Here is a 23,326-nt window from a genome sequence, read left to right on the forward strand (position 1 = left end):
AGTCCTTCAACTCTACTCAGAGCTGTTCCAGTCAAAGATGAAAAATACAATAGCGGTAGAACGGAATCTTTCTCACCATTACAAAAAAAAAAATAAAGCGTGGTATTATTTCAGACCTCAAAATTTCTGTATTAGATGTAAAACATCAACCTGTACATATAGGATACTTGAGTGTAACACTCCATATTATAAATAATGGTTGATTCATCAGGCCCTGGAACACTCAATGTAATACAATTGCGCTTTCCGATCTCTGAGACACAGAAGGATTCGGTAAACCCGGTACTGATACGCTTTACACTTACAAGATAATGTATACAAGCGGTAAGAAGTTACATTTACAGGTAATCTAGGAGATTTAAGCGATGTCGACGTTAGTACACTCCATAAAAACACTTGGTACAATCTTATTCTCAACGGTGATAATAAATGGACTATGGTCGAAGCAAACATCGATTGGCTACTGAATATCGTCATTACCCCACCGTATGTGATGATGGGTAAGGGACATAATTTAACTAAGATAATAAATAGTGGGATTGTACTCGGGGCTTATATCCCACCCAAACGAAAAAGTGGTAGTCTCTCCCCTGCCAGAAAACCCAGGTCATATGTTATATAGTCGTCCGGCATAAAAAAATGTTAGTTTAAATTTGGTTACTGAATTCAATGATATTAAACAGAACTTGAGTGCAATACCTAATATTTCTACGCTTATTATTGAAGTCATGTTCGGAGATGCACCGGAAAATGCCTTCGAAATATTACCAGGTCTATCGATTAAATGGCTAAAGAAATGTCAACGTTGCAGTATTATTCATATTGGAGCATCACCTGTTGCAACTCTTGAGGGGGTCCAAATTATTAAAAGTGACAGCATTTCTCTTACTAAGATATTCATGCCGTATAATATATTTTTGATAAGGTTGATGTATACTCTCAAAACATTTAAGCAAGACCAATTAAAGACTATTATATGATCGTAATATACACTATGAGTTTATATCTGGCGCTCGATGAGGCATCTGAAAAGATGGATACTGTTGATGGATTTCGATTACATCAAATAAATGACATAAAACATCGAATAGAGAAGGAGAGGGAGTTTAGACTTGGATTGTATAAAAAGTATCGCAGAGCCGTGAAAGCTCTCGACGGACACCATGCTTGTGACAGCTGGCATGGGACTCGGTGTAGCCGGTGTTGGTTTATTATCAACTATAATCGCCGCGCCTGTCGTACTTGGCATGGAAATAGTGTCCGGAGTCTCAGGACTGGCAGGAATAGCGATAAAATTCATTTCCTGTAGGTTACAAAAGAAAGCATTAAAACACGATAATATTCAGATACTCACGGAAGCAAAGTAGAACAGCATTGATGGTCATATTTCAACAGCAATGGCTGATTCTAAGATATCCAAGGAGGAGTTTCGTTTAGTTTTGTCAGAACTTACCAAATACAACGTAATGAAGCAGGAGATTCGATCAAAATCTCGTAAGACCAGTGTTATTAGCGAAGACGAGAAAAAAAAGTTTATAGAACAGGGGAGACAACAAGCGTGTCAATTATTCCGTGCCAAAACCAAAGAACTGGTTGGAGATTAAAATAGATTGCTTACTATCATTAGATCACATTTAGAAGAATGCTTACGTAAGTATATAATAATGGAGAATTACAAACCAACAAAGGAAGAACTCGAAAAAGCTATCGAAACATATATGTTCAGGGACAAAATTATCAAATGGAGAGAATTACCACAAGGTATATATTACATCAGTGATATCAAACCAACCAAATACGGTCATCAATTGTTTCTTTCCAATTACCAAGAAGAATATATAGTCTGGTCTCCTAGTAAAATGAACGAAGAACTTAGTAAAAATGTTGAATATCACTTTGTTAAAAATAATGGTATACGTATTAGTAAAAATAATAGAGAATATTTTCATTACAATTTAGTTTAGTCTTATGACTATCGTTTTTGTACTAAAATTTCCCTCAAAGGTATCATTGATTGACTCAAGGTAGTGGTGAGCTAGAGCCAATTTAACTTAAACTTACGACTGTCGTTAAATTGCATCATCATTTTTTGCATAAAAAATTCCATCTGTAGTAGCAGTATAGGTATATAAATCTGGCTCCAGTGGAAGTGGTCCAGAACCCCCATTACCTATACTACTAGAGCTGCCACACGAGCCGCAAATCTCTTGTGGTATTCATAATGTACATATCCTCCATATAAAGTGTGGAGTTCCGCTGCTGTACGTTCATGTTGCCCTAATTGCTCTCTCCTATTTGGCCAAGCTTCACAGAAGATAACCTTGAATACTTTGAAGGCTCTGCTGAATTCGGCAAAGTTCAAATTCCTGGTGGTACGTGGGTCAAGTTTTAACACGTTTTTGCATGAACCTGTCTCTTAGACCTGCATCCCTTCTTGCTTTCCTCCCACATTAAGCTGACACGCCGTGATATAACTGGAATAATGTTAAAAGCGGCGTTAAACCCAACTCACTCACTCACTCACTCTTCAGCAAGTCTATATTCAGTGGATTCTTGACATCGTAACAACAGAGAAGCCAAATTTATATATTTACCTTGGTGTATTTGACGCTTGGTACTTTCATCAACAAAGCTGACATGGGGCACGGAATCTGACAGAACACATTGCGCTGGACTGGTCTGTGATATAGGCCAGGCTATGTTTTCTCCACTGGGAGCTCCAGAGGATAGACGTTGGGTGAGGGATGTCATCATATCCCTCATTTCTCGCATGACTCCCATCAATTCCACATTCGCTGACGATAACTGGTTGCCTGCTGTTGTCACTGTTGCCGGTATGCTAGTAGAACTGTCAGAATTCCCGCTGTTTACATGACTGTACTGGGGAGTAACGTCACAGGAAGGAACAGCATGTACAGACGAGAATGAGGAAACGGGGGAAGAATGTTGAACAGCGCTGGCCCCTCCACTGACCGTGTGGTTCTCATTAAAATTTTCCTTGTACAGTTGTAGGATCGTCTTTCTTCCCCACGATGCAGGCACTGTGATACTTAAGGAGCTCAGCCTCTGTCTCATGTCAGCTGTTGTCTCGTAAGGGACAGCTCTGCCTGTCGATAGTTGTAGCGTAACATAAACACGTACATGAGAATAAATTTTATTATACAATGGACATGCATGTAGTAAGTAGAAAACAAAAAACGTTGAATTTGCACAAACCACAATATTAAATTATCATAGAAAATTACAACAGTTACATTGTTTCTCATACCTGATTGCAAATGTTTCTGAGCTTATAATGTGATATTTGTATTAAGAATTGAACGTGAGTTTGGATGGGTTCATTGAAGTGTGTATGATTGAAAAGCGATGGTTAAACTGTGTGAACCTCCGAGCTTGCAGTTGAAAATGACGTGTATGGAGCAGTTATGGAAAACACCCCGACGCGTGAACCCTCTCATGGCACTAGCAAATTGGGAATATCACCGATTTATGATCATGTTGCATGTGTTTGGATAATCGCAAACCAATTCAGACGATGCGGAATGGACTGGTGGGGATTGAACCGAGTTTTCTGAAACGTGTGTGTTATGTGTTAATTGTCAGCGTGAGGGTGTGTTATATTTGGAGTTAGGGATTTGTCACGTGTGCTGTACTACTTTGCTTAGCTAGTGTTTCTTGTCACCTGAGATAGACCTAGCTACTGTATGACCTGATGCCAGCTTCATTAATGTGCCCCATCACTCCTCATTTGCCGCCGCTTCTCGGCCTAGAATGCACGGAGAAAGTTGTCCAACTCAGAAACCGTAATAGTTGATTTCTAATTCCGTCTATGGATATTTTCTCGTCTCCGATGACCAAACGATAAAACAGGTAGGCAAGTCTTGGGTTTTGTTTTTTTTAAATTTAAGTTTCTTTCCTTACCATTTTATGTTTTATGATTTCTCAAAATCTTAGATTATTTTCCCGATACGATAGTAAATCAGGTTTTAGTTTGATCAGGAGCAGTCGCTTTTTCTCTGTGTCAGCAGGGTACGACATTGTTTTCATTGGTTCTAGATTCCTGTCATTTCCGAAAACAAGACATCAAAGTCAGTATTGCTCAATAAATCAATATCGTTCTCCTCAGTAATTTTACAGAATTAATTTTCTTCACTTGCGTTATTAGTATTGAAAGATAGCCATTCCATATCCAAATCACCGCAAGGACAATCCATTTTGTTTCATGTAGCAGCTAGACGACATCAATCACCAGAACCAAAGCATTTAGTTAGTTATTTATAAGTCAGATGAAATGTTACAAGACCAGGCAAAAATACTAAATTAATTATATTGCTGATAAATGCAGGTATTAAAAAGAAAAGAGAAAAACGAGTCGATCGTAAACACCGATCGAGAATACGGGGAAACCCTGGAAAGTAGTTCAGGCAAAAGTTCACACGATCATTTTCACAAAAAATTGTTCACATAGTGTGAATTTTTTTTGTCCGTTCACATGTGTGAACTCCAAATATCAGATCACGTGACTACCCCTTCAGCAAATCAGCAAGAAAGAAACAGTGTAAACTTCAAAGTATGAAATTATTTTAATATGATCCTACTTCTTGCAGGTTGTGTACTCCATGGATAAGTGTCCTCTCTGTCAAGACAATTTTACAGATGACAAGGAAACTGTTATATTGGGAGAGAGAGGAAGCCGAGGAGTTAACAAAGCTAGTTCTGCTCGCTGTGACTCAGTATACGTTGAGGCAGGTCAAACTGTGCATATTACAATCCAAATTATATTGCAAGCAGCAAAACACCTGAAAAAATAAATTCTCACAATTTGTCAAGAACACGTTCTCAAGAACCTACTTTCTCTTTCAAAACAAACTATTTGTTTTGTGGAAGATCTGCAAAATATTCGAGTAAGAGGAAGATTGTAGATGTGTTTCCTGTGAGAACTAAAGAATTTGGGGACAAGATTATAAGTACATGCTTGACAAGAAAGGACAGTTGGAGTGAGAAAGTATTTTCGAGATTAGAGTTTGCACAAGACCTCCATGCTGTCGAGCTTATACATCATCAAACATGCAGTGTTAACTTTAGGACAAACAAAGATATCCCCCGTCAATTTTCCCATGAAGATGATACACCGAAAGTTAGGAAGACAACATGATTTGAAAAAGAAGGAAGCTTTCTTGAAGACAGCTGAATACCTAGAACAAGTTGATGAACAGATCTCAGTTCAAGATCTCATAATGAAGATGCAAGAGTTTCAAGGTGATACTGATGCCTATGGCTTTACCTACATGAAACAACTACTAGAATATTTTGCTGACAGAGTTTACATAACGGAAATAAATGGGAAACCAAATGTTATCACACTCAGAACAACAGTATCAAAGATATAACAAGAACATTATCAAAAGACAAGAAATGAAGATCCTGATAAGGAAAAGATGAGACTATTACAAACAGCATCTAAACTAATAAAGAATGACGTCAAATCTATGAATGTCAAAACCAACTCATATCCCACACCATACAAGCTATCTAACATTTTGGGCAATGAAGACTATCTTCCCTCATTGTTGAAACTTCTACTACAAACCCTCTTTGTTGGAAAAGGTATCAACTTGAAACTGGCCTCTATTGGACAGGCTATTGCCTAAGCTGTAAGACCATGTCTTCTCAGACCACCACCACCACCCCCCCCCCCCCCCCCCCCCCCCCCCCCAAGTTGGAAGACCACGTCTTCTCCGGGACCCCCCCACCTGCAAATCGGCTTAGCAATACAGCTGCATCATCACTTTGCCTCTAAATATCTGATTGACACCCTTTCAAGTCTTGGATTTTGCAGCTTTTACACCGAGGTAAAGAAGTACGAATACTCTTCTGCTGTGAACCAGGGTATAGACCTACCAAACAGAACATCTGTGCAGATTTGTACAATTTGTTGCTGACAACGTTGATCATAATGTCAGGACATTGGACGGCCGTAACACATTCCATGGGATGGGCATCAAAGCAACCATTACACCAGGAACCAAACACCAACAACCTATTCCAAGAACAGAAGTTGCAGTTGATGATTTAGCTGCAATTGGAAAGATTAGGATTAATTTATGACATTACACCTGTCCTTACCTTTGATCAACCACTGTGGTCGAAGGCTATGATGATTATTCACAGAGAGCCATGTACAAGTGACTTACAGAGCACTGTCCTGAGATTTGGTGGCCTGCACTGAGATTTGGTGGTCTGCACACAGAAATGAGCTTCTTAGGTTGCATTGGCCATTTGATGTCAGGATCCGGACTCTTTGAGCTCCTGGCCATCATCTATGCAACCAATGCAGTAACGCACATCCTTTAAGGAAAGGCAATGGCAAGAGCTCTTAGAGCACATCTCCTTTTAGATGCCAGTGTAAATGCTTTGCTGTTAGCAAAGGTTTTTCAAGCTTCACAAAACAAATCTGAACAGAGGTTGGAAGGACAAGTCCAAGCAAATATGAGAGAACCAATGGAGAAAGTGAAAGGCAACCAGTGGAGGAAGTGACTGAGGAACCAGTGGAGGAAGTGACAGAGGAACACCCAGATTGCTCACCTGACAATGAAGATCTCACCGAAGTATGTACTCTATTTGATGATTTGATTAGAGGAACTATTTCTACTGATCACGTTAGCTCATCCGATGCCTTGTCAAGAGTTGTCGACAGACTTCAAACAATGAAGGACTCCATGAAGAACTTGAGAACAGCAAAAATCTGGATGGAATACATGGAAATGGTGGATATCCAAAGGAGTTTCATTGGAGGTGAAAGGACTGGCAATTGGAATCTCCATCTCAAATCACATATGCTACCATACTGTGTGCTCCTGGGCAGAACCTACAGATGATGGCACAATTTCCGGAAATGCATCCAGAAGTTCACAAGATGTTTGAGGATGGTCACCACGTTGTTCGACGATCTGATCGCTTCTCGGGAGGCCTATCCTCTGATCTAGTTGTCAAACAAGTCCTCATGAGAAGTTTAAAAACAAATGTAGGACTAACAAGAGGAACTGGAATGAACGAGACACAATGTCTTGTTTGGTTGATGTCCATGCCTGCCCGAACACAGATAAACAATGCAATGCAAGAGTTGACTCAGGTTGAAAACAGAAGTAGTGAACAGCATACAGATATGACCATGGCAAGGATTCACAGACATACATCAGATGTGAGAAAACTAGTAGACTACCTCGCTGATCGAGACCCATTTCGAGAACCTGTCATCATAAATATTGCCAGTGGCATCACAGCTAAGAACTCGGTCAACGCAGATGAAGCAAAAATTGTTGGATCGATGATCTTGATTTCATTGTCTGTCAAAAATGTATCTGGCTTTTCTATCAAGAAATCCTATCAAGCTGTGACATTAAATTGCAGACCATCTGTTGAAGATGAGGAAATTGCAGAATCTGTTGACCCTCGACTCTTGCTCCAGAGACTAGTTTCAGCAGCTGGTGATACATCAGACAACTTGAAGGAACATATGAAGTATGAACTGTGTACGTATCCAACTTCTTTGTTCGACTCCACTGTCCTACTGAAGCAAGCTAACAAACCACTTCTCTCTAATGCCATTTGGGAAATGCTTGATGTCAGGAACTCACTTCCAAAAGAAGTTCAGTATGTGCTTTGATGGTGGACCACTGCTGCGGCGTTTACCATGGCCTCGTGGAATCACATAAAATTATGTGTGTGGCATTTACTGCAATTATGTCACCAGTCATTATGGCATGCCAACAATTGTCTTTGATGGCTGCAACAAGAACCCATCAACAAAAGATATACACATCTGAGGAGAAACGGGGGTGTAGTTAGAGCAACTGTAAAGTTTGACCGTGACATAATCATTCAGTCCAAGAAAGAACAATTCCTTGCAAACGCCAAGAACAAACAAAAGATTTCTCAATCTCCTGAGTGACAGAATGAAAGAAACAGGATGCACAACTGTCCATGCAGAAGAAGATGCAGATGTTCTCATTGCAATAACAGCTGTAGAGTGAGTGAGTGAGTATGGTTTTACTATGCTTTTAGCAATATTCCAGCAATATCACGGCGGGGAACACCAGAAATGGGCCTCACACATTGTACCCATGTCGGGAATCGAACCCGGGTCTTCAGCGTGACGAGCGAACGTCTACCCGACCCCCCCAACAGCTGTAGAACAAGTACAGACATCACCAATTGTAGTGATTGGAGAAGATACTGATCTTATTGTTCTGGTATGTTACCATGCAAGAGAAAAATGACATGACATTTTCTTTCATTCTTCACCAAAGTCAAATTCAAGAAAACCAGTGAAGATATGGGACAAAATTTCACAGCATGTGGGTCTATCACCAGGTGCAGCAATGGAAAGCAGTGGATGAAGTTGCAGCAGAAGAATGGGGTTGGAGAGTAATTGATGAACGAATGATTACACAGCTGACAGATATGCCAGCAGCTCCTAAAGAACTACTCACCATAATCAAATGCAACTGTAAAACGAGCATGTGTGGTTCAAACAAATGCAGCTGTAGTAGGCGTCACGGATTGCAGTGTTCTCCACTGTGTGGCGAATGTCGTGGCATGTCTTGTTTGAACTGCCAACAGCCTGAGGTTTTTGAAGATAGTGAACTGTGATTAATACATGTGTATACCTGTAGCTTTACATGTGTGTGCGCTATATTGACAACTTGATGGGCTGTATCGGTCAGCATATGATCGTTTCTTGCTGAATAATTTAAAAAAGAAATTAATTTTGATTTTTTTTCTTTAAAAATACTAGTTAATCGCCATAGTAAAGATGACTGAATTTGAAAATGTTCCCCCACTCAGATTTTTCTAGATCTAGGAGGGCTTGTTTAATATGAATCAACTAAAAACATTTTTGTTGCAATTTGTGGTGGGTCTATCGTTATTTTGACCGGACTACAATTGCAATTGAACTTGTATTGCAACTGATTCCCTTTGAATCTGAACTGTGGAGTGTCAAAGTCTTTTCTAGCTCTTAAAAAGCAGAGAATGACCTCTGCTCAGTTTCATCAATTATTTCACTTTTGGATTTCAACTTACAATCCATTTATTGTTTAAAAAGTTGAAACTTCTCGTACCCTTAAACAGAATCCTGTGCTTTGTTGGGTGAGCTTATGCCATATTGTGGCGTCCGTTCGTTCGTCGACAATTTATTCAAACGACTTCTCCTTCTGAACCTCTAATTGGAAATTGCTGAAATTTGACTAGAAGCATCCCGAGAAGATGGGGATTCAAAATTGTACAAATGGTGGGGCTGGCTCCCCAAGGGGCTGAGGGGCGGGGCCAAATAGGGGTAATTTGGCTTTATTGCTTTAAACGACTTCTTCTCTGGAACTAAGAGATAGATATCAAACCATATTTGGTTGGAAGCATTCTCCGGTGGAGAGGATCCAAGAAGAGAGTAAAACTTGGACACAGTTAAGATCCCCACTGTATAACCGTATGTACAATTGCTGAGTATAATGAGAGGAATGCACATATGCTACCAGGACTGGCCCTTCTGTTCATCTGTCCAGCACTCCCAAAGGAGTTAGAACCTTGACCATAACATGCAAACCGATATTATCCCCACCCTATAATAAACAGATGCATTGTATACATTTGCTTGTTATGAAGTGAATAATACATTTATGCCAATAGGATTCGCCCTGGGGTCCAGCCGTCCAGCCATCCGGTTCAGATCTTTATGATACATTTGTATCTAGAGAAATACATGTTCATGCTGACAGATTTGCAATCCACCCCTTTTCAATGCTGACAGAATCAAAATTAGGAAATATTTGCAGTATTATATACATGTACAATGCAGATGTATATTTTGTCATGATTGCATAAATATCCAGGTGAGCGATACAGGCCCTATGGGCCTCTTGTTTCAAGGTTGTACTGCATTAGGGGATGGAGCTGCTTCTGTTTTTACATGAAATGCAAACACCTTTCTTGTTGACTTTAGTATTTTTTGACATTTGACACAGAAATGTGAAATAGGAAGGAATATATACATATGGGCAACTGATGTTTATCCAAGGTTGAATGATGATAGGTTGATGTTTACACAACAGATAAGGTTAAAGTATTAAGCCTATTGATGTACATCTCAGAATATATAGGATTAGCAAGGCTTGATTTAGTAAAACATTCTCAAAGTAAATGGCAAACCCCATCCACGTGTATGTAACCTTCCTTCTTCACATTTATGAACATCACTTCCTTGATAACGGTTTTAGTAATTGCTCCGTTACATCACAGTCATTGTAATATGGAAGTTGTATATCCACAGAACAATCTCCCTTGTTCATCATACCAACTTCTACATGCCACTTAAAGAGTTACCGATAGTTTGGTATTCCACTGTTGTGCCAAAGAAGTACACAGCTACTGTAACGCGACATTCAGTGGTCAAGGTTTTCTAACTTCTGATGAATGGTGCAAATGTTGCTACAGTTGTAGGCCAATGACTTGAAACATGGCTTGTATCTTGCTGAAAGTGGAATTTTCAAGCCATCACTCTTCGTCAAATGTTTTAAAACAACATCTTTCACTGATCCACATTATTCTTTTTTGTAGAAAAGATGAGCTTATGGCAAAAGCAAACACATGTATCAAACATTGCCTTCTCCTCTGAGCAGTACGTCCTTAAATGAGCTACATTGATTGATATTATAATGAACTACCCCAAGTATATCAGTGCATATAAACACAACCGCTTTTTACCCTTTGCCCCCTTGGGTGTATTTACTCTAGGTGCAAAGAGGGTGCATATAAACAGGGCTTTAATGTTTCCGGCATTTCACTGCCTCTTGGTTTATGTAGCTGAATGGTGTTTCAAACAATGGCTTGCAGAACTCTGATCCAAACTTATCATGAGTTTATATTATGGCAGACCGCCTCCGTGGTCTAGTGGTAGAGCGTCGGCCCAGAGAGCGGAAGGTCCGGGGTTTGATCCCCAGCCGCGTCATACCAAAAGACGTTAAAAGATGGTACTTGTTGTTACCCTGTCTGGCGCTCGGCATTAAGGGGCTAAAACAAGGACTGGTCGGCTCGGAGTCAGTATACTGTGTCTGAGTGGGGCATTCATGTTAAACTGCGGCACAGTATCTCAGTGTGCTAGCACTATAAATCGGCATCAGTCCGGACTAGTACAAGCATCCACACACACACACATACACGTGCATGTACATCACTATATAAGTGCAATAAACTTGGACGCGATGTTAAACCCCATTTCACCTCACCTTATATTATGGCTTGTTGTGCATCTTCCTCTCTAAAACACCTATAAAGCTTAAACTTGGCACATGTTCCCACTAATAATGACAGCTGAGCTTGTTTTCAGGATATTTTGACCTAATTTTCAATTTTAATTAACTGTTTGGTTTTTTTAAAATTTGTACCTTGTTTTGACCTTTGCGCTTGACCATACCCACAAATTTACATGTTTTCCAAACATGACTTTTCTTTGAAATTTCGGCTGATACTCTGTATGGATGATGAGGGTAATGATCGGATACTGAATTGTTTATAATGTCCAGATAAACAATTCATTATTGCCTCAATGGCAGCCTAGGAAAAAGCTATTGTTTTCAGCCATTTTTGTCAAAAAAGTAATGAAATTTTGGTTATATTTAGCTAGTTTTGGGACATAATTCATTTGTTTCCCTCCCTTTTTCCCCAATATTTTGTGGTGTGGTCTCATGAGGAAGATGTATGTATGTGCTAACTGGAAGTACCCTTTTGTTTTGTTATTACTTCTGACATTGGGGTCTGTTTATGGAAACTGGAAGTGATATCTTCAAACGCAAGTAACCTATAGCTTTCTTCCACACAATGGGTGTAGGATGCTATTATGTACACAAAGTGGAAGAACTTGGTTTATAATCCTGATAGAGATGTAGAGCTTTGTGTATATGCCGAAATGTAAACCGGATATGAGTCATCACAGTTCTAAAAATCTTTTCGCAATAATTCTTGCTGCCCATGCCTCTTGTGCTTGTGCAAGGTAGGAAACTCTGTTCTAGTGACAGCAGTGAAAACATTTCTGAGTTAACTTAGCACATGACTTTGTTAGTTATCCTGCTTTAATTAGATCTTCGGTTTAATGAAGATTTGGGTTTTATTATCCTGAGATTCAGCTGAAGAAAAGTATATGTGTTTTTGTTTACCTTAGTTTCACCTTCTTTCATAAAAGCATGTTTGGGATTGAGGATATGCACAGAGGATATGAGATCTTCTCAGTGCTTATCTCTCTTCCTGGAAAGGTACAGGAGGATTTGAAGAAGATAATGATGACTGAGGCACTGTCACGGTGGTTGTGATAGGTCTTGATTATCAGTCCCAGGGAAGATATCCACCAAAGTGTTGATTATTGGGCTTCTACACTACTTGCTCGGTCACCATGCGGCAGATCTGGCAGTCATATCTCTCAACCTCTACTCGCCATGCTCATAAGGACCATCAATGCAGGATCTAGTTGTTCTTCACGATCACCAAACAGCAACCACACAGATACCATACAAATCAGAAGAAGCAGTAGGGAGAGATCTACCAGGACCGGCACTAAGAAGTGTCCAGTCTCAGCTTCAATCACCAGCAGAGAAACTAGTCTTACATCAGATGTCACTTCCAGTTTTGATCACGTCACTTCCAGTTATGACATCACTTTCGGTGATCTTGACATCATTACTGGAAGGGACATCATCAGATCTGGAAGTGATGTCATCAAATCCGTAAATGATGTCATCAGAACCATAAATAGTATTAAAAAACTTCATGATGTGGAAGGATCAATCGGTTTTGAAGCATCTGATGACATCTTAAGTTAACAATAGTTATCACTTTTAATAATTCAAAGAATACTGCCCTTATTACATCAGGAGTATATCCACTCACATCCACAATTTAATGGGCGATCTTTTTCAATTTATCTTCCCTTCACTAACCCGCTAGGTGCGCTGACCCGGACGGTCCAACCTTAAACTGACGGCGCATGTGGTATGCGCGATATGAGCACTACATGTTACTATGACGTCTATAGACAGTTAACTAGTACAACCTTCACCTCTGTCGGCAACGGTCACACTTGTGTGCGGACAGTATATCTTTTCGCCTAAACAATTATTTATTTATTGCCATGTCCGGAAATATATGTTCCTTGATATAATCAGGGATGACCACGACTGATTATATTGTATAGTTAACCACTAGATAGGCGTTCGAAGCGATGCGGTGAAATCAGCTGATCGTTCCTCCCAGGTCGCTTTGTTGACGTTTTGCAATCGGTACTGAAAGTGTTGCCCTTGATGTATGATTATGAAAATTAAGTAGATTTTGTATACGTTCCTATATCTATGTTGTAGCATCGCCGAGCAGGCCACATCATATGCATGCATTTCATTATGTTAAACTGTGAGGCGATACGTTACGCGAAATGTGAAGGTCTCATGCAACGTTGCCCGTAGGCTCAATGTTGTGAATATTGACAGCAACACATGTAAGTATTTGTCAGATATATAACTGAGAGCAATGAGAAATGTTCTCAAGAAATTGTAAGAGTAACAGGCACTGTAAAATTACGTCATCAACTAGATATCATGATACAATCTTCAAAATAAAAGAAATGGAAATCACTGAAATCTGTTTTGATATTTAAGGGTTCAATAGTGCATGTTGTATACAAGGATTTTATGTATATGAATGGTAGCTGTTTGTTGCCAAATACTACCATGATTATATTTCAATATGAACAATGAAAGATATATATTATTTTGGCCTTTTTTTAATTTTACAAAGCAGAAAAAACCCAATTCAGACACAGGGGACCCTATAAATTAGTTAAAATACATATTCAAGAGTATTCGTACCAACTACAATTTTCTAAACTGATGTTTCAAATTCCAACAAACAAATTATTAATGTTTTTCTTTTTTCACTTCACACCAAAAGATATCTGCATTGCACAATGACTCTTATTATTTTATTTAATATCTTGGCACACTTGTGCATGTGTACTAGTATTGGGACTCTGGTATTCTTTCAGGTTTGGAGAATCAATCAATTCATTGTGAAAACATTTTTAATTTCTTACATAAGTTACTTTGATCTTGATAAGATCAAACTAGATCCAAATTAATTTGAGAAGATTAAATTATGCAGTCTATACATTTCCGCCAGTCTGTCTAAAAACCGGTCCTATTTTTAGTCAATAATAAATAAATGAAAATTTAAGAAAAAATATACCTTACCTGAGTGAATCAGTCAATATGCATATTGACTGAAATGTTCAGTCAAAATACATATTGGGCCTGATTATAGACACTGACTGTAAAATATGTAAGTATAATCTGTTATATGCAAAAACAAATAACATAAATAAATCCATTTATCTACATGGAATGACTGTGGGGTTCAATTTCCATTTATTTAACTATCAGAAGATTTGATGATAAACTTTCATATTCATATTTTCATATAAAATTCATATTTGCTATATGATAATAATAACTACAAAATATACTTTAAAATACAGGTGTCTTGAAGTACTGTTGAATGAAAATCAGGATACTTAGATACAGCAGGATAGTGTGTGGGTTTGTATGGGAAATATGTCAACATTAAAAAAAATATAATGTTACTAAAACAAGAAGATAAAACTTGATTTAGATCTATTTATGCATCATACACATTTTGTGGGGTATTCAGTATGATTTGTTGTTTGTTGGGACACATCTCTGTAATTAACTACTATTTTAAGAGCATGAGTATCAGAATTCTGTAAGAAATGATGGATCAATGAATTAACACCTGTGATGACTCAGAGCACTTAATGGTGGGACACATGTTATAAGGGGCAGAATAATATGGGTAAATCTCTTATTTCAAAGTATGATGACTAGTATGCATATTGCAACTGAGTAACAGAGTGCTTAATAGATGCATGGTAGATGTTCATTAGGCCTATTTCTACAAAAATAATATAAATTTAAATATTCAGATGCAACTTTAACTTTGATATAAAAAAAGTAACATTTAAAATCAGTTGTTTTATTATTTTGAACGTTATTTCTTCTCAAAATATTTGTAAAGGCACGGATGTATACTTACTATATAGATCATTGGTAAAGGCCTGTCAAAGATGTCTGTGTGCTGCAAATGTTGGCGTATCACTAATTTTATTAAATTGAAGTTTGTGGTAGTATTTGTTGAGATTTGAATGCATGAATTGTTGTAGGAAATAACACAAAGGCTGATAAATAAAATGAGTTTGCATTATTTCATCGATGCAATATGTTAGCCCAGACTGACAGAATGCCTCGCTGTTTTCTGACGTAGAAAATACTGTGACAATATACCATTTTTCATGACGTTTTCCCCGCTATATTCCAAAGTGACAATTCGTCTTGTAGTTGAAGACTCAACAAATGTTGATAATATAAACTAATAATCACTACAAAATATGTGCTAGTTAAAAATATTCAGTTGTAAACGACCGTTTTTGAACGAAGGTGCAACAGGATAACTTTTTAGCTTGGCTCCGTCTCTACATGTCAGTCGTTGTCGCAGCGCGCATTGATCCGGGAACCAGACCGGAAGCGACAGGTTGGACCGTCGCTTATATCATTTCAAAAGGAGAGTTATCGTCCTTTGGAACAAAAAGATCGCCCATTATCTGCATCTGGAGAGCTGACGTTTGGAAACATAAGATATTTTCCCCCATGCAAGAGGCTTAGGCAGCAGGATACTATTACTTGCACTACTGACTATGCATAGTAGACAGTGAAGAGGACTTCTTTTGAAAGTCTGTTTTTTTATAGTGTGAGCCAAAGGCCAAAGAGTCAAAATACAAGTTTTATGGCAATGATGTAATAGAGGTAGTATTCTCAGAATTATTAACAATGATATCTATTGTTTGATGTATGAACATACTGGAAGAGATGTCTTCAAACCAGAGGAGTGCTCTATTTCTGTTGTTCTGTTGTTTTTCCAAAACATTACTCTTAACACAAGTTAAGCCTTTATAACCTTTGAGGTAAACTCAGGGCTCAAATTGCTTCTAAGATATCTTAACACTGGCCATTATCTATGACAGGAGCAGTGACAAGATTGCAAAGAAACACCAAGGAAATATGACCAAAAAACAGCTGTCAAACCACCACAGTATTACAATCAGTCCACAGCCCCTACAAGCTGAAAAGAGCTGTATGTATGACAAGAACCTTACCTACCATGATCGCAGTAGCAAGAATCGACTTGTGGAGAAGAAGGAGGAGAAAGGAGTCAGTCTGCCAGAGGTGAAAGGTGCTGAAGGTTAGTTTTGGAGTTGGTGGTATAGGAAAAGGTGAATCAAGGATGTTTAACTCCTCATTGATTGCATAATGTTGCATAAAAACCTGTACAGATGAATCTATATTAACATTTGTATTCATTTTCTGTTCAATTATGACACAAGATGTTGTTTACACAAATCTGATGCAATATTTTCAAAACAACTTCCACAGGTACCATATATTGGAAATCTCAAAAGGAAGTATTACATAGTCCCATGTCCTATATGAAAAAGTATTAATCATATGGTTCAAGATAAGCACATATGTAATAATGATTTCATATGCTAGATATAACATTGTTGGACATACCATTTTTGACATAATACAGACATAATTTTAAACATGTGATTCCAAGATTATTTTAAGTAAATGCAGCAGTACTTTAGACAGAAAGGCTGACAAACAAAAAGATGTAGTTTAAAATGCACTAACATCAGCAGTGATGCAACTAAAGCAACATGAAAACAATTTGGAGCCAGAGTGAAGCAATAAAAAGTGATAATGAATGTGTGAGTCGATTTGCTGGCGAACGCAACTGAACGTGACAAGAGACTGTGCTCCCGTCTGCAAGGACAGGGGAAATACACCCTGAGGCAATATCTGTATGCATTTCTGAACACTGATTGGTTACCTGTGGTCTATGAAAATTTCAATATTACAAACAGTGCATGTTGATTAATTTCTTCAACCTAAACAAACAGACAAAATGGGACCTCAACGGATCCAGTTATTAGGAAATACCGGTGATGGTAATAGTTTGATAAAAAACAAGTATCGGGCAAGTACCTCATTGGAAAGCATGTTCAGATTTCCAAATGAGTGGATGATAAGTTGACTGAGATTGATTATGAATCCCATTTTTGTTTTTCATAGCTTGATATTTAATCACGTCATGTAATAATGTCATGTCAAAAGACCTATTATATTAAAAAACAACATATGAGACCGTAATTAAAACCTCATTTTGCAATTGCATGATTATTGTATATTATAAACTATTGTAAACTCAACAAGAAGATAAAGTCATCAATATCCCCCATCCTTTTAAATATGTACATAAATCAAACAATGTATGTGCTATATGCAGTTTTCCTTCACTATTGTGCCCTTCAATTTAGCACTAACTCGGATACAGTGCGCAGAAAAGCATGGTTCCCAATCTTTTCTTACATTTTTAATTAACTCAAGTTTTTCATTGCAAAGAATCACTGTGAGCACATAGTAGGCTACCGGAAATACCTGTCAACAAAACCGAACTGAAGTACACAATTTAATCCTATTATTACACTATCTGGTTATTAAAACATGGTCATTGTATAACTGAAATTATGTTTGTAATATATTTTATTAGTTTTATTCAAAATTTCTTTCAATATTGTTTTCATTATTTCTGGAGAAATTGTGTGTAAAGTAATAATAAAAAGGCCCAACACACCATTATTTATAGCAGCCACGATCAGATTTCCGCTATTGATGCCTTGAAAAGTGAATGGATCTAGATATCACATATGCTGTACTTTGACTTGTTAAAAGTCATACTTGATGTCAAATTTATTATTTTAGTTTGTGCACAAACAACTACTACTTTAGCCGCAGCTTCTCGTGCTTTATGTATCCTACAACGACGTATATTTTATTATGAACTGTCATCACTTGTACATCGTACTCTATTTTTCTGCTATGGATCAGGTTACACTTTACCTATCCCACAATTCAATACTTTGTCGGCAACGCATGCGCAAACCTATGCTTCTGACGTCACTCACTAAAGCCTATTTAACCCTTCACTCACCATCCGCTTGTTCTTGTTTCTCTCAAAGCCATCTTGTTTATGCTTCTTGTAATCGACCTTAATCTCGATGTTATTTTGACATCCATTCCCGTATCGTGTTGCCTATTGTCCTACTCTGGGCCAACATGTCTGCCAGCAGAGGGAAACAACCCCCTTCGTCTAGACGACCTCGTAAAGGCAAAAGTGTCAGCGGCTCACAGATCACAACAAACAAGATGGCGACCTCACACCTCGCTCCAGTCGACCTAGCTGGGCAACCCCCCCGTATTTGACCGCAGCTGACCTGAGAAACTGACTATCACAGCTGGGAATGAAAGTGCCTACATCGTGGACTCGGAAATTCCTCCTGCAGCTTTACAACGAGAACGTGTCAAGCGGCAGATTAATCGAAGTGACCAGTGACACCCATGCTACGACACACGAGGCTCAACACGATAACCTTCATCACCAGCCATCAACAAGTGCAGCTAGCAGTTTACAACCTTCCGTCAACGAATTAGCCCAAGCAGCTAGGACACACATTCAGGTCGACACGGATTCAATTTACGGCAGTAACGACACCTCCCCCGTGCTTTCCGACATGCCTGCCAGATGCCCGGATGTAAACAACATGGCGAACGACAAGTCTCTCCGCGATGAAGTGCGTGAACTGAAAGCACTTATCTACTTGTTGAAAGGGGATTCTACAACAACACATCAGCCAACAACCCTCCAGATGCCACAGGCCGTCCCTTCTGACTCTCTGCCACCGATCAACATCATTCCAGCCCACCTCAAAACAAAAATCGAACAAGGTAAATACGTCAACTTGGCACTATTACTTCAGCAAGATCTCGACATCAGTGAACGTGAAGCAGAGGGACGCGAAGATACTAAGCTAGGAAGGTCTTTGTCACTACCCGACTTCATCATTGCATTCACTGCATACAAGAATGTGTACTGCGAAAACAACCACGAACTACGTGCACAATTGGATGACCACGAACGAACTGTAGTAGGACTGGCGAAACTCTTTCCCGGCAAGACAAATCACTATGATTACCACAAACTGTTTGATGCACGTGTAGCAGCATATGCAGAAAATGGAACGCCTATTAGGTGGGACATGGTGGACAAAAGGATATATACAATGTGTTCCACAGGACAGAGGGCCCGGTCATGTCATTTGTCCCAGAGCATAACCCACACTTCTGAGGGATGCCCAAATCTCATGGACCCCAGGATCAGACGTCCAAGCGGGCAGTTCGACAGGACCTCAACAAGCTACCATCAAGGCAAAGTCGACGCCAGAGGTCACCCTAAAGTGCGCTTCAACGGCAGAGAAGTGTGAAACAATTTTAATGACCAGGGCTGCCAGCGACAAACCTGTTACTTCGAACATGTGTGTGTAATCTGCAAAGACACAAGCCACGGGAAACAGAACTGCAGAGAGAGGAAGAATAAGACCTGACCTACTCCAGATCGGCTGGCTCCCATCTGATAGGTGTTAGGTTAACAGGTCTACTTGGTAGTAATGTAGACCTGTTAACCTAACACCTATCAATGTGATTCATTTAAAATCTGAACTTTCATCTCATCCAAACCAAATTTCCTCCAACAACCTAATCAATGGACTTACACTGGGCTTTGACCCTCTAATCGCTCCTCTGCCAACTACAACTGTCGAGTGTTCTACCAATCTAAGTGCCCGACGAGAGCCCTCAACCATCACAAAACTGGTCAAGTCAGAAGTGGCAAGGGGATACTTGATCGGACCTTTCAACAAGTCACCTTACCCCATCTATCGAGTCAGTCCTCTAGGTTTAGCTGAAGGCAAGTACAGCCGCAAGAAAAGACTAATTTTGGACCTTTCAGCCCCACACGACAAGCCAGATATCCCAAGTGTAAACAAACTAATTGACAAAGACTTGTGCTCCCTGTCCTATGTGACTATTGACAACGCTATATCTCTTATTCTGGAAGAAGGACCGGGGGCCTTGATGTGCAAGGTTGACATTTCTGACGCCTTTAAACAGGTACCCATTGCACCCAAGTTTTGGCCGTTCTTCGGATTCAAGTGGGAAGAAGAGTTCTATTTCTATACACGTTTGGCATTCGGATGCAGATCAAGCCCAAAACTTTTTGACTCCCTCGCAGAAGCAGTACGCTGGATTCTGCATAACAATTATGACGTCAAACATATTCTCCACCTCCTTGACGACTTCCTCACCATTGATGCGCCAACTGCTGATGCACAGAAAACCATGAACACTTTATGTGAACTCTTTAGGCATCTCCAAATACCATTAGCTGAACATAAGTCAGCAGGTCCTGTTCCAGTTATCGAATATCTTGGAATTGTCCTGGACTCGCTTTCAATGACTGCTAAGCTACCACGCGATAAGTTGTCCAGAATTTCAGCAATGGTTGATGAGTTTTCTCGACGGAAAAAGTGTACAAAACGGGAACTGCTTTATATATTGGGGCATCTAAATTATGCATGCAGAGTCATTATCCCTGGTCGTTCCTTCATATCCTACCTGATCGACCTTTCTAAGACAGTGAAGAAACTCCATGATCATGTGTACTTATCCCATGCCTGCCGCCAAGACCTACACATGTGGGCCACCTTCTTGAAAGAATGGAATGGAGTGTCATTCTTCCATGACTGTACTGCCACCGCTAATTGTGACATGGAACTATACACGGATGTGGCCGCTACCATAGGCTTTGGTGGCTATTTCCAAGGATCCTGGTTTGCCGACAATTCGCCTTCAAAACTGTTAGGTGGATTGAGCGTAGAACACAGCCTTGCCTTCCTGGAACTATACCCCATTGTTGTGGCAGCCATTTTGTGGGGACATAGGTGGTCACAAAAACGCGTGCTCTTTAGCTGTGACAATATATCAACAGTTCATATCATTAGGAAAGGCAGATCCAAATGTATTAAGATTGTGGCTTTAATGAGAACACTAACCTGGACTGCTGCTAAGGGTAACTTTGTCATCATCGCACAACATACCCCTGGCGTTCATAACAACATTGCTGATGCGCTCTCTCGTTTGCAGCTCAAGAAATTCCGAAGTCTAGCGCCATCAGCAGAGAAGAATGCCACACCATGCCCTCCCAGTTTACAAGTCATCTGGATTTGAATACCCATCTGAATACCCTGTGGTCCGCCGCCATTACCCCTCGCACCAGACACACCTACGCCACAGGGGTGCAGTGCTACATCAAGTTCATGATCCGTGTGTACCTGTTTTCAATGGAAGCCGACACTCTGTCTCCAGTGCAAGAGACGTATCTGCAGTACTTTCTGGCCCACTGTTTCGGGGTCCTTAAGCTTGCCTATACAACAGTGAAAACATACCTGGCGGGTATTAGGTATACTGACTTGCAAGCCGGATTACCTACAGTGTTTGATTCCCCAGCCTCTGGTGCCTTTGCCCGTATCCAGACATTAATGAGAGGATACAAGAAGTTACAATCTCCCGTCAAGAGTAAGAGGCTTCCCATTACGTATGACATTCTCTGTTGGATCGTCACTCTCCTAAGACAGGGTGTGCTAGGACCTTACAATGACTTGAATATGGAGACTATGTGCACCATTGCCTTCTTTGGATTTTTACGATGTGGCGAGTTTACCTGCTCATCTAGTTTCGATGTCGACACCAACATCTGCGTAAAAGACATCACTTTCGATTCAAATCGTGCCAGGTGCATTTTACGACTCAAAGTGTCTAAGACTGACCCCTTTCGTCAAGGCGTACATATTTCATTGTTCGCTACGAAGAACCTGGTGTGCCCCTTTCGTGGCCTGACACAACTCGTATGGATCAGACGACAGAGTGGGGCACATAACACCGACCCCCTCTTTGTGGACAGCTCCTTTACAGCCATTACCAGGAAAACCTTTCTGAGATGGCTTAGCATTATATTGTGTCGCACCGGTTTTAGTTCCAGTCGGTATTCAGGACACTCTTTCCAGATCGGCGCAGCCACGACGGCAGCTCAAGCTCGTCTAGAGGACCACCTTATCAAGACTCTAGGACGGTGGAGCTCTGACTGTTTTACTCGTTACATCAGAACCCCCTAAGCTACCTTGCGCCAAGCCCAGATCTCCCTATGTACTGTGTGACATGCATAGGCTTTGACCTACGAGGTGACATAGTCTACCATGTCAGTTTGTGTATATATTTAGATGGTCGTGAAGCATCGTCCTCATCTCCCATGTTTAATCATGACCGTTAGTTGTGTGTGCCATTGTTCTTAGTGCCAAATCATCTCAGGACTCTTCTGTATTGTCTATTGGACCCAACTGTGTAGAGCACAGTATATGGACTCCACCATGTGCTAAGTGAGGATATACAGACATTGTGCCGTAAATTCCATACCCCTGGTACTGCCACCCAGTGCTTGCTGTGATACAGGCAATACGACACGTGTACAGAGGACTGATGCAATTAAACTTTGTTATAAGTCATTACATATTATTTTTGCAATTCAGCCATTTTCAATCTATTTCCTTGGGGGCACTCAGTTGCTACACAGCATCTCTTTGGGCGTCTGTAGCCCCCAACTCATACCATATACCTCTCCCTAACCTCCCTTCACGACCTCCAAGGGTACATCTGTACTAATACTGGGATCCACGATCCCAGATTAATCCACAACAATACTCTGGTTGACGACCCACTAACAAGCCAGGATCCACGATCCTCGGGGTACTCTTTCTCTATTCCTATCACTCGGGTTTACGACCCACTAGCACCAGCAACCGAGGTAGCCCCCCATTGTCTCCAATGTAAATAAATTATGATATTATATTCCATTGTTTGTCGTTGTTTGCTGCACAAATAGTAATTTGACCATTATATGTCAACATAACGTTTCCTCATTCAAAATACATGTAGTGCGGGAAGTCCCTAAGGTGACTGGTCAAATTGTTCCATACGTAGAAAATATCCGGCAATTGCAATCAACTGTACCAAAGTGCTACTCTTATGGTTCCAATAATTTTAAATATATATACTAAAAGCTGCAACTAATATAATACAATATTGGAATATATTATTCCTCATAAAATATTATTTCAAATACAGTTTTTCCCAACCACTGCACCAACTTCTTTGAAGTTGTATCATTGGGTAGTTTTTTACGGCTTAGTTTACGAGACAATACACATGGT

At 39.8% G+C, this 23,326-nt stretch overlaps 1 protein-coding gene across 1 annotated transcript in view; it reads left to right on the forward strand.

The window, feature by feature from the left end:
• LOC124117405 (cyclin-dependent kinase-like 2) overlaps positions 1–23,326 on the forward strand; it is a 304,230-nt gene that overhangs the window by 215,179 nt on the left and 65,725 nt on the right. The window contains exon 9 of the mRNA XM_048402623.1: positions 16,130–16,347. Coding sequence (XP_048258580.1) covers positions 16,130–16,347 — 218 coding nt within the window. The remainder of the gene's footprint in view (positions 1–16,129; positions 16,348–23,326) is intronic.

Source organism: Haliotis rufescens, unplaced genomic scaffold, assembly GCF_023055435.1.
Source record: "Haliotis rufescens isolate VD_foot unplaced genomic scaffold, xgHalRufe1.0.p SCAF_28, whole genome shotgun sequence".
Taxonomy (NCBI): Eukaryota; Metazoa; Mollusca; class Gastropoda; order Lepetellida; family Haliotidae; genus Haliotis; species Haliotis rufescens.